Source organism: Oratosquilla oratoria, chromosome 16, assembly GCF_046742065.1.
Source record: "Oratosquilla oratoria isolate Oo_2021 chromosome 16, ASM4674206v1, whole genome shotgun sequence".
NCBI classification, from domain to species: Eukaryota; Metazoa; Arthropoda; class Malacostraca; order Stomatopoda; family Squillidae; genus Oratosquilla; species Oratosquilla oratoria.
The window spans coordinates 36091035-36104062 of NC_134792.1; the positions used below are offsets into that span (position 1 = coordinate 36091035).

The window sequence follows — 13028 nt, forward strand, 5'->3', positions numbered from 1 at the left end:
TGCACGAAAAAATAACCGGGAAAGTAGGTTCCTCCACGATTGCAGTTCTAACAACAATAATAATAATAAAACAGGGGCTATGTTGTAGTACAAACGCGTTATATAAGGACATAAAATTTGGCAGAGCGAGATTGCAGAGGGGAGACAGGGATGGGCTCGGTACCAGAGTAGAGAACCCGTGTCCTACTCATACGAGAGTGAGCGGGAGACTGAGGACACTGAGAACTTTGCCCCGGGGCGGCACTCAGGCATGTAAGGCCTCTGGTTGTATGTATGGTAAGAAATGCATATGATTTATTTGTTTATTTATTTATTTACTTATGTCTATTCTGTTATTTATATATTTATTTATCTATTAATTTATTTATATATTATGTTGGAATGGCTGTGGTTGTGAATAAAGCCTGATATCAGAGTAATCAGCTCGATCATACAGATTGGGTGATAGCATGTGTATATGCAACACTGATCGTAGCGTCCCTTTGATGTCCCCCGTTGTGGAGAGGGTTTAGAAAGCCATGGAAATACTTTCACTTTTACCGGGAACCGAATCCGGGTCTCCCGAGTTCCGAGGAAAGAACGTTACCCACAGCTCCACGTAGGCAATTATTTTGTTATTGAGAGGCATTTTGTATTTATAAATTATTTCCCACAAAGCAAGTTTTTACATAGGTGTTTTGGGTTCCCACAAAGCAAGGTTTTTCATAGGTGTTTTGGGTTCCTAATATTCTATACTTCAATTTTTATACTAGCTATTTCCGCAATGAACGCGTTAACTGATGAGTGAATATATGATGAAACGACAACTGCAGAGGGAGCAATTGGTTATGGTTCAGTAGAACATTTGCGCTGTGCCATTATTAAAAATGGTTATGATTTATTTATTCATAATTTGCTATTTATTCTAGAGGAAACCTTATGAAGTAACAGTTTTATATGACTCCACTAAAAAAAGGGTTACATGTTTCTTAATATTGTCAACCACATTTTAGGTCGTCTTTTCAATGGGATAACTTAGATAAAGTGAACAGCTTTATTACTGTATCAATAGTTATCAAAAAGTCTGAATAGAATACAACTCAGATTTAACTTGTTCGAGTTTGAAGAAGTGTATTTGCCTTCTCAACGTTTTTTTTTCTTCGAATTTCGTCACTGTTACTCAAATACATATTGGCCCGGTATGTTTCTTACATTATATATATAAAAAAAAAAGTTGTTAGCAGACTGTAAACCGTATACAAATTCATACAAATTTCTAAAGTTTCACTAGAATTGTGAGACTTGATGTTACAGAATATTCGTATGATAAATTCAAACCAATACAAACAACACTGGTCAACAAAATTTATGACAATGCCTGTCCCACATACAAAAGGAGGTGAACATAATGGATTTTTTTTTCTGCTGATTTTAAATACATTTTCAGAATTTTTCTATCAGACATGGTTTTTCTGTAATAGCATATTCAATTTTAAACAATTATAACTAATAAATGTGACTGATATTTCAATTAAACTTACCTTTAAAATGTAGAAACTTGTGATTATCAAGTGTATTTTGCTTTTGGAAGATCCCTTTTTAGTGTCTAACAGTAATCAGCCAACATTGAAGAGCTCCACTTCCCTTGATACCGGGTTTCCATGTTCAAAATGTCCTGGTTAAACTTCTCACCGTGCTCGTCACTGACGGCGCCAACATTTGCAGGGAAAAGACCAAGCGAATAATGAAAGTGGATTATTAGGTTCATATTGCATCCCAAGGTATTGTAGAATGTCAGTAACTCTTTTTTGATTTCAGAATAATTATTTGCTTTGCGATTCCCCCCCCCCCAAAAAAAAAAAAAAAATCTTCGCAAACTTTCTTAAATGACAGCCATGCAGCTTTTTCAAGATCATTTAGCTCTTCATCAAAATTCTGGTCTCTCATCAGCTCCCTAATCTGTGGTCCAACAAAAATACCTTCTTTGATTTTTGCGTCACTTACTCTAGGAAATTTATTTTTCAAATATGTGAATCCCTTGCCAGTTCTATTCATGCCTTTAACAGGTTGACTGAAAGTCCATGCCTTCTGTTTTTTTTTATTATTATTACTTTTTTATAACTTCCTCACTTGACTCATCATCACTTAATTCCATTTGTTTTGGAGGGTCAGGTACAGGAAAGTCTTGATCGTGAGGGACAGGTCTCATGGCAAATGATGGATTAGGACATTTTACAATATGCTTTGATGTTGATGTTATACAGTACCTTTTATATTTGTAGTGCAGAAGTAGCAATCTGAAGTATCATCTTTTGGTTCACTTCAAACCATAGGGATGACAAAAGGCATATGACGTGAATCTTTCGCCCATGAAGTGAGAGGCCTGACACAGGTTACACAACACACATGCGGGGCCCAGCTCTTATCCTGGCCTCCAACTTTACTGTCAAAATCATCTTCATAACACGTTCTAACCAATGGCTGAAACACCGTCTTTGCGACTTGAATGTCAATACACCACAAATAAAGCAAACATTGTCTGTGTGGTTTATACAGTTTCTTGGCATTATGCAAGTGAAGGGCGGGTACGCTACTGTACAATTTCACAAACTTATTGCCACACAAATGCGCACTATACCTCACACCAACACTTCAAACACAGTACTGCCAAACGTATAACAATCACACGCAATGTTGTTAAACTCAGTGTTGCCAACCGCTTGATTGATATTTATACCACGTAACACACGTAACGTAACACACAAAACGTAACGTGACAGATAAGAATTCCGCCGACGAAATTTTTATGAAATGTACAAAGAAAAGAGAAGAAAAGTAAAGCATAAAGTAAAAGAGGCAAAAAGGAGGGCGGATGTGAAATGGGGTAAGAATATGATAAAAAGTTTTGAAGGTAATAACATTTTTTGGAAGGAAATTAAGCGAGGAAGAGGAAGCGAATCAAGTAGGGACGAAAAGGTAAAAGGTACAGATGGAGAGATGACAATGGAAGAGACGGCAGTAAGAGGAAGATGGGTAGAGTATTTTACGGAGTCGCTAAATGTGATGGCAGATAGGGAGGGAAAGGTCGTTGTAGTGGGAAGTATTCAGAAAATGACAGTGATGAATGAGGAAAATGGAGGAGAAATAAGGAAAGATAAGGTGAAGGCAGTTATTAAAATTATGAAAGCAGTCAAGGCACCTGAGTTGGATGGGTGTCATGGGGAGTGTCTAAGAAAGGGAGGTACAGTGATGGTGGACTGGCTGGTGAGGTTATTTGATGTTTGTCTAAAAGAGGGTAGAGTATCGGAGGACTGGAGGAGTGCCTGTATAGTTCCACTTTACAAAGGAAAAGGGACAAGTGTGAGTGTGGTAGTTTTTAGAGGGATTAGTTTAAGTGTAGTTGGGAAGGTTTATGGGAAGGCTTTGATTGAGAGGATTAGGAGAGGAACAGAAGGAGTAATTGGTGAGGAACAGTGTGGGTTTAGGACAGGTAGGGGTTGTATGGATCATATTTGTGTGGGAAGACATATGTGAGAAAGCTTTAGGAAATGGTAAGGATATTTTTTGGACCTTTATGAATCTGGAAAAGGCTTATGACAGGGTAGACAGGAGGGCAGTGTGGGAGGTATTGCAGATATGTGGAATAGGAGGAAAGCTGTTAAGAGTAGTCAAAAGTTTTTACAAGAGTAGTAGAGCCTGTGTTAGAATTAGAAATGGATAGAGTAAATGGTTTGAGGTAAAAGTGGGATTTCGCCAGGAATGTGTTTTGTAGCCTTGGCTGTTCAATTTATACATGGATGGGTTTGTGCGAGAGGTAAACACAAGGGTAATGGGTCAGGGATTGGAGATAGTTCAAGAAGATGAAGAAAATAGGAGATGAGCCAGCTGTTGTTTGCTGACGACACCGCGATTGTAGCAGGATCAGAGGAGGAATTGAGAAAGTTAGTGACAGAGTTTGGGAAGGTGTGCAAAAGAAGGAAGTTGAAGATAAATGTGGGTAAAAGTATGGTGATGAGATGTACAAGGGGAGAGTGTGGCAGCAAATTGGAAATGAAATATTAACAGAGAGCGATTGGAAGAAGTGGGTAGTTTTATATACTTGGGTGCGAATCTGGCGGGAAAGAGAGGAGTGGAGGTGGAGGTAGAATGTAAGTTGAGAGAAGTAAGTAAATGCCATGGGGGATTCAAAAGTGTACTGAGAAATAGACATTTGGGAATGGATACTAAGAGGAGATTATACGAAGGAGTGATTATGTCGACAGCACTGTATGGGGCAGAAACATGGGGCATACGAAAGGAAGAAGGGAAGAGTTTAAATATGTTTGATATGAAATGCCTGAGATGTATGGATAAAGTGAGAAATGAGGTGAGGAGGAGAGCGAGAATGGAAAGGGAGTTGGGAGATAGGGTTGATGAAAAAAGTATTGATGGTTTGGACACATGGAAAGAATGAGTGATGAAAGATTAGTAAAAGAGGTGTGGAAGGCAGAGGTGGATGGAGTGAACATGAGGGGGCGACCAAGGATGAAATGGATGGATGGAGTAAAAGGGGCATTGGGAAAGAGGGAGATTTCTGTTGAATAAGGGAGAAGACAGAATATAAGGGTGAATGGAGAATGGTTGTGTATGGATAATGTTATGATGCTTGAGGGGGGTGGGTGGAGTATGGGTGATGAAGTATGTTTGAATGACGTATTGACGCAACCCGAAAGAATATTTCTCCATATTCTCTTTTTCTGCATGAGGTAATGGAGATTGGAGGGAGAGTCGCTGATTAAATGAAGCGGCCTTGCTGTGGATGTGCTGTGTCTTGCTACATTACCTCTGGCCCAGGGCAGTGGGTGAGATACAGGGATGACCCGTCATCCAGGAGGAGCCAAGATAAGAGGGAGGGAGGGATGGTGAATGGGAGTGGATTATGTGCGGATGAAATGGGTAGGAGTAGATTTTATGCCTTTATTTTTTGGCTACCTCCCTTGTAAAGGGGAAAAGCCGTTGGTGTATGTATATATATAATATATATATATATATATATATATATATATATATATATATATATATATATATAATATGGGCAAATTTGTGCATAGATATTGGCTTCTCAATCAAGTGAAATATAATCGCATTCGATCTGCTCGTATTGAGACCGGAAACCATTTTAGTAGTTGCAATAATTTTCAAAACCACAGTTTTACTCCTATATCATAAAATATTATAAAAAAATTATATATGAAACCTAGTACGTCGGCGGAATTCTTATGTTATGTTACGTTTCGTGTGTTACGTTACGTGTGTTACGTGGTATAGATATCAATCAAGCGGTTGGCAACACTGAGTTTGACAACACTGCTTGTGATTGTTATACGTTTGGCAGTACTGTGTTTGAAGTGTTGGTGTGAGGTATAGTGCGCATTTGTGTGGCAATAAGTTTGTGAAATTGTACAGTAGCGTACCCGCCCTTCACTTGCATAATGCCAAGAAACTGTATAAACCACACAGACAAAGTTTGCTTTATTTGTGTTGTATTGACATTCAAGTCGCAAAGACGGTGTTTCAGCCATTGGTTAGAACGTGTTATGAAGATGATTTTGACAGTAAAGTTGGAGGCCAGGATAAGAGCTGGGCCCCGCATGTGTGTTGTGTAACCTGTGTCAGGCCTCTCACTTCATGGGCGAAAGACTCACGTCATATGCCTTTTGCCATCCCTATGGTTTGAAGAGAACCAAAAGATAATACTTCAGATTGCTACTTCTGCACTACAAAAATAAAAGGTACTGAATAACATCAACATCAAAGCATATTGTAAAATGTCCTAATCCATCATCTGCTCCGAGACCAGTACCTCACGATCAAGACTTTCCTGTACCTGACCCTCCAAAACAAATGGAACTAAGTGATGTTGAGTCAAGTGAGGAAGATATATATATACATATACATATATATACATATATATACATATATATACATATACAGTGTATATATATATACATATATACATATATATATATATATATATATATATATATATAAAACAGAAGGCATGGACTCTCAGTCAACCTGTTAAAGGTATGAATAGAACTGGCAAGGGATTCACATATTTGAAAAATAAATTTCCTAGAGTAATTGACGCAAAAACCAATGAAGGTATTTTTGTTAGACAGATTAGGGAGCTGATGAGAGACGAGAATCTTGATGAAGAGCTAAAAGATCTTGGAAAAGCTGCATGGCTGTCATTTAAGAAAGTTTGCTCAGATTTTTGGGGGAATCGCAAAGCAAATAACTACAAGGCCTTGGGATGCAATATGAACCTAAAAATTCACTTTCATGAATTGCTTGGACTTTTCCCTGCAAATGTTGGCGCCGTCAGCAACGAGCACGGTGAGAAGTTTAACCAGGACATTCTGAACATGGAAACCCGGTATCAAGGGAAGTGGAGCTCTTCAATGTTGGCTGATTACTGTTAGACACTAAAAAGGGATCTTCTAAAATCAAACTACACTTGAAAATCACAAGTTTCTACATTTTAAAGGTAAATTTAATTGAAATATCAGCCACATTTATTAGTTATAATTGTTTAAAATTGAATATGCTATTACAGAAAAACCATGTCTGATAGAATTTTTTTGAAAATATGTTTGAAATCAGCAGAAAAAAAATCCATTTAGTTCACCTCTTTTTGTTTGTGGGACAGGTATTTTCATAAATTTTGTTGACCAGTGTTGTTTGTATTGGTTTGAATTTATTATACGAATATTCTGTAACATCAAGTCTCACAATTCTAGTGAAACTTTAGAAATTTGTATGAATTTGTATACGGTTTACAGTCTGCTCAGCAACATTTTTTTTTAGTATGTAAGAAACATACCGGGCCAAGGTGTATTCGAGTAACAGTGACATGAAGTTGGAAAAAAAAAAACGTTGAGAAGGCAAATACACTTCTTCAAACTCGAACAAGTTAAATCTGAGTTGTATTCTATTCAGACTTTTTGATAACTATTGATACATTAATAAAGCTGTTCACTTTATCTAAGTTATTTCATTGAAAAGACGACCTAAAATGTGGTTGACAATATTAAGAAACATGTAACCCTTTTTTAGTGGAGTCATATAAAACTGTTACTTCATAAGGTTTCCTCTAGAATAAATAGCAAATAATGAATAAATAAATCATAACCATTTTTAATAATGGCACAGCGCAAATGTTCTACTGAATCATACACAATTGCTCCCTCTGCCGTTGTCGTTTCATTATATATTCACTCATCAGTTAACGCGTTCATTGCGGAAATAACTCGTATAAAAATTGAAGTATAGAATATTAGGAACCCAAAACACTTATTGGAATATGTAAAAAACTTGCTTTGTGGGAAATAGTTTATAAATAGAAAATGTCTCTCAATAACAAAATAATTGCCTACGTGGAGCAGTGGGTACCGTTGTTGCCTCGGAACTTGGGAGACCCGGATTCGGTTCCCGGTAAATGTGAAAGTATTTTCATGGCTTTCTAAACCCTCTCCACAACGATGGATATCAAAGGGGCGCTACGATCAGTGTTGCATATATACATGACAGCACCCAAACAGTATGATCGAGCTGATTACTCTGATGTCAGGCTTTATTCACAACCACAGCCATTCCAACATAAAATATATAAATGAATTAATAGATTAATAAAAATGTAGATAACAGAATGAATAGTCAAATAAATAAATAAACAAACAAATGAATCGTATGCATTTCTCCCTATACATACAACCGAGGGGGGGGGGCACCGACCTCCAAGCCAGATGCCCCAACTGCGCCAAAAAACACCATGTATGGAATGCTCGGTGCTCGGTGAGGAAGAATGAGGCCACGCAGTGCTAACAGAGGGCCGCGGAACGGGTGGATTTCGTTCCGGTTCCACCAGGAACATTCGTATGGGGGAGCAAGAAGCACCCCCACCCCCGCCTTAGGACAAACAAACCACTGCTCCTGCGCCCAACATTGGTGACAAAGAAACCTTCCCCGACCTACCAGCGCCCCGCCCTACCACTGTCAACACCAACTCGATGACGACCCCGCCCACCCGCCGGCAGCCAGTGACCGCAGTTCGGCGCCCAGCCGTGAACTTCGCTAAAGTGGACCCCACCCACAAATCACCTCCAGCCTCTGATTCCCTGGCACCCGTAAATGCTGCTGTACCTGCTATCCCAGTGACACAAACGCCCACACCCGCTCCCACACCCATGCCCGCTCCGACATCCACAACCGCTGCTGCACACCACACATCCTCTGTGCCGACGCTTTCGCCCACTGCCATTGTCTTGGAAGAAAGTGACCTCAAGGGCATTCTCTCCACAGTCATCGTGGGGGTCACGGCAGCCCTTGGCCACAATGAACTCGACAGCGAGGGAACCAATACCCTGATCAACAAAGCCATGCAAGTAAACCACCACCGACGGGCGCAGCACAAACATGCGAGGGCAGGCTCGCCCCCCTCCACCCAACAGCACAACACAAAATCACGAAAACCCAGACACCGCGATAACACTGAACCGGAATTCTCTCGCAAATTTTAGCTACCATACTTGTAAGAGAGACCGGTCTATAGTTAGTAGGGTCTTCCTTGTTTCCCCCTTTATATATTGGTGGTATATTTGCTCTCTTTCCGATCTTCTGCAACTTTTCCTTCTTTCAATGAACTGCTTATTAGACTATGTATTTTGTCTGTTAGTTTATTCTTGCATTCTCTCAAAACCCAGTTTGCCATTTCATCTGGACCATGCGATTTTCTAACATCGAGATTACTCAAGTGATTCATTATTTCTTTCCTTGTTACTTCTATCTCTTTCATAGGGGGGCTTTTTTCTCCCATCTCTTCCCAGTAGATTTCTTTACAATAAAAGTCACCCATTATAACTATTCTTCCTCCATCTTCCATTATCTTATTTAGTATTATCCTTGTGTCTTCTAACATATTTTTGCGTTCTCTCTCTTCCCACGAAGCCGTTTTAGGAGGCACATAATTTACCACAAACTTCCTGCTCTTCTTGTCCCTGTCCTCTATTTCCATCATAATCATCTCTACTCTATTCTTTCCATATGTAACATTCCTTACATTTATATCCTTCGTTAGAAACATAACTCCACCACCTTGTTTTACTTCTCTGTTTCTAATTCAATAATTATATGCAACATGTCCTACACTGTTGGGTGGTAATGGACCTCTCAATTTTGTCTCTATAATTCCCATTATGTCCGGTTCTTTTTCCTTCAGATAATCATTCACTTCATTCAAGCCTGTTATTAATCCATCTGTATTTGTGAAAGACACTTTTAATTTTTTGTTACCTCCATCTTGTTTTCTGTTTCCCTTCTGTTTTTCTCTACTATGAACCATTTTTTCACTTTCATATCCACTACTCTCCAATAGAATTTCTCTTTGTCTGACTCTGTTCTGTTCTCGTTTTTTCCTTAGCTTCAATTCTTTTTGTTTTTTCCTCTTTCCTCTTTATTCATCTTTTTATCCATATCTGTTTATACTGATCACTTTTTGCTAGTTTCCCTGTTTTTGATAAGACATTCACTGGTGTCGTTTGTGACCTGAATCTAACCTTAATTGGTCTGGTCTTGTCTATACCGTATTTCCCTAGCCTATAAATTCATTCAATTTCTTTCTCTATTTCTTGTTCACCTTCTTGAAATATTTTAATACCTTGTTTACTTTTTCTTTCTCATCCCTTACTCTTGTAGTCCTATTTGGATTATGCTTCTCTTCCATTCTTAATATAATTATACATTTCTTTTTATCTGTTAAGTCTTACTATATTCTCTTTTCTCATCACTTTAATAATAGTGTCCTGAGTGTGTTTCTTCATCTGTTGTTTCACTATCTCTAAATTCAATTTTGTTATCCTCCTGGACTTTTTTTCAACCACTCACCACTTTTGTTATGGACTCTTTATTTTCTTTATTATTCCTCTTTAACACCTCATTCTCATCCTTTACTTCTCTTAACTGTCTTTTTATTTCTTCTATTTATCTATTTAGGTTTTAGTTCTCCTTCTTTAGTTCTTCCAATTTATCAACTCTTTGTGTAATTAGCGCGAGTTGGCTAAACCTAACCTCTCATGATTCGTTCATTTTTGTTAGTTTTTCCTCTAGATTTGCTAATCGGGGGAGGTTGTCATCTCCTCCCTCATTAAATACATAGAAGTAATTGTCTCTTCTTTCCATTGAGCTGCTCTTATCTATATTCCTACTTTTAATTCCCTTACTTGTTCGACATCAGCTATGTCGTCTGCACGTCGTTTATTGTTTACACTCCTTCCGGCGTTTGAGGCATGTTCATCCCCTTCCTCATTTTCTTCTATTTTCTTCAATAATGCCTCCCCTTCGCCTTTTTTTTTTTTACCTGGCCACTACACCACGAGCTTTCCCCTTCCCTACTATTACAACACAGGTACTCGATCGTTTCTGAAATCCACGAAAGTTGCGTGTTTTTCCCGGAGTTCCTGTCTTCGCTGTCAATCCGACGATGTGTGTGTGTGTGTGTGTGTGTGTGTGTGTGTGTTTGTGTGTGTGTGTGTGTGTGAATTTTTGTGTATTTTTCATTTATTTATTTATTTTATGGACTCTAACTTCTACAACGTCGACATTTTGATGTTACGCAGCTTCCATGGGGACATTCTCCTTGGGAACGGTCATCGGGTACGCCGCGCCTGCATCCCCTCAGCTTGTGGACAATTCGACCCATGTCTCCAGCCTTCACATCACTTTAGAGGAAAACACATGGTTCTCATCGATCATAGGCATTGGAGCATTGGTAAGTCCTTAATATTACGTTGCCTAGAGCCTGATAAAAATAAGGAAATGCATGGATAAACAAAATGAAATATGGCAATGATAAAACGAAGTAAAGTGTAAAAAAAAAAAAAAAAAAAAAAGGCGCGTTGATTTTGAACGGTCTCTATTGCACTTATCAGTACCCTTCAGCTTTTAAAGATACTGCTGATACGACATGGAACCTACGTTCAACAGAAATACTTTTTATATTGAACTAATTCAACCTAAATAAGGGAGAATGATTACCTTTGTAAAATACGAGAAATGAACGGAGATGCTGGAGCACTGTTCCCCTTCTATTGTATCTCTTATCTGACTTCTGTGTATCACAGATATTTTTATACCAATCAAAACAATTCTCGCGGCATTTGGCATCAAGTGCCACGTTTTCCTTTCTTTTGAAGTTTCTACCAAATGCTCGTGTAAAGCAAAATTGATTATGGATGTCAAACCTGTTACACAGCCTTATGAATGCACTTGATCCCATACATGCTCTCGGCCTAAGTCTCAGCATAGGTGCTTTCCGCAGTTCCTCAAAGAATATTTGATGTGCAGAAACCGGATCCCATCAGTCGTCCAACGTTCTTTTGTATTTCTAAGTACCTATTTCACATCAAGGGCTCCCACATCATTGCTCCACACTCTTCGGTCCCTCAGTCTTCCTAGGTTTTGACACCATACCCGTCCATATGGCATAAGGATGGTAGACATGTTACCTGCACTAAAAATAACTAGTAACGTCCTTACGGGCAAAACAACTGTCTAGATTTTACAACTCTCCCTGTTTAGCTTTGACAACGAAATACAGTACAATGGTGTTATCCAAAACTAAATCTAAAGAATGTGTCATTTTAGCGGCTGGGTTCATCCAGATATTTACAGGGTATCAGCTCACTCCTTGTCTTTGATCTTTATGATGAGGATGATAATAAGATGCGAGTTGTTTTTGTGCTTCAGGCTGGAGGACCGTTGGGAGGCGTCTTGATGAAGAATCTCGGGCGGAAGGGGACCATCATCGCCTCATGCATACCATACCTGTCTGGCTGGATCCTCATAGGTATGCAGATCCCGAACATACGTATTGCTTACGACACACACACACACACACACACACACACACACACACACACACACACACACACACACACACACACACACACACACATATATATAAAATGTGTGTGTATAACTGATTAATTTACAACTATCCATTCACTCCTATCTTTTGCACCTTCACTCCTTTACTCTACAGACCTTCCTCTTGCATACGCTCGCCCTTTTACTACATTCATCAACCTTATATCTGTTCTTAACCTCTAATTTATTCCAATATACATCTACTTTCCACACTCGTTTTGCTATTCTTTCTTCACTCATTATTTCTATATGCCCAAACCACCTCAGCATTCTTTGATTTTTTTTTCTTTTAGTTCTCTTCTCATCCTCGCTCTCCGCCTCACCTCCACGTTTTTCACTGTACCACCATTGTTATACTGTACTTACCATACTCCTTCAGCGCTTAATTTCAAATAAACACGTATAGTATTATATATTTATTGATTTATTGATTTGATCATTAGTTCATTTGTTTATTTATTGTCACTGACAGCGTTCGCACAGAACTTCGCAATGCTTCTATCAGGACGAATCCTGACTGGTCTCAGTGTCAGCATCTCCTCACTCCTGGTGACCGCATTCATCACAGAATTCTCCTCAGCAAACTTCCGAGGAGCATTATGTAAGATCTTCACAAACATTATCTTCTCTTTGCACTCAATTTATGCCAGACTGATACATCTTTCTTTCACGTGCAAGACTGATGCTCACAAGCTATCGGCCTATTTTGTTCTAAATTTTATGCCAAATTAAAATATCTCATGTTTGAAACAGTGTTTTGATGCTGAATTGTCGTTATATCTTCACAGGTTCTGTCGCTCAATTAAATGTAACTTTGGGGATATTATATGCATTCACTTTTGGTGCTACCCTCAACCATTGGCCCTGGTTGGCAGTTGTTTGTATGCTGCCAACTGTGATGCACCTTATTGGTGCATTTTTCATCAAAGAGTCTCCTTATGTCCTTCTGGCAAGAGGTAGAAATGAAGAGGCCAGGGAATCTCTTCAGTTCTACCGAGGTGAGAATCTTTTTTTTGTTTATTGTATATATTCTAATTTATTAGTGTGCACAAAATTTGTTTCTGGTTTGGAGAATAAAGAACTCT

General features: G+C 38.8%; 1 protein-coding gene across 1 annotated transcript in view; it reads left to right on the plus strand.

Annotated features, from left to right (window-relative positions):
* The window catches only part of LOC143033596 (facilitated trehalose transporter Tret1-like), a 61911-nt gene that overhangs the window by 33893 nt on the left and 14990 nt on the right, over window positions 1-13028 (plus strand). The window contains exons 9-12 of the mRNA XM_076199085.1: window positions 10635-10786; window positions 11764-11863; window positions 12416-12544; window positions 12732-12941. Of these exons, the coding sequence (XP_076055200.1) occupies window positions 10635-10786; window positions 11764-11863; window positions 12416-12544; window positions 12732-12941 (591 nt within the window). The remainder of the gene's footprint in view (window positions 1-10634; window positions 10787-11763; window positions 11864-12415; window positions 12545-12731; window positions 12942-13028) is intronic.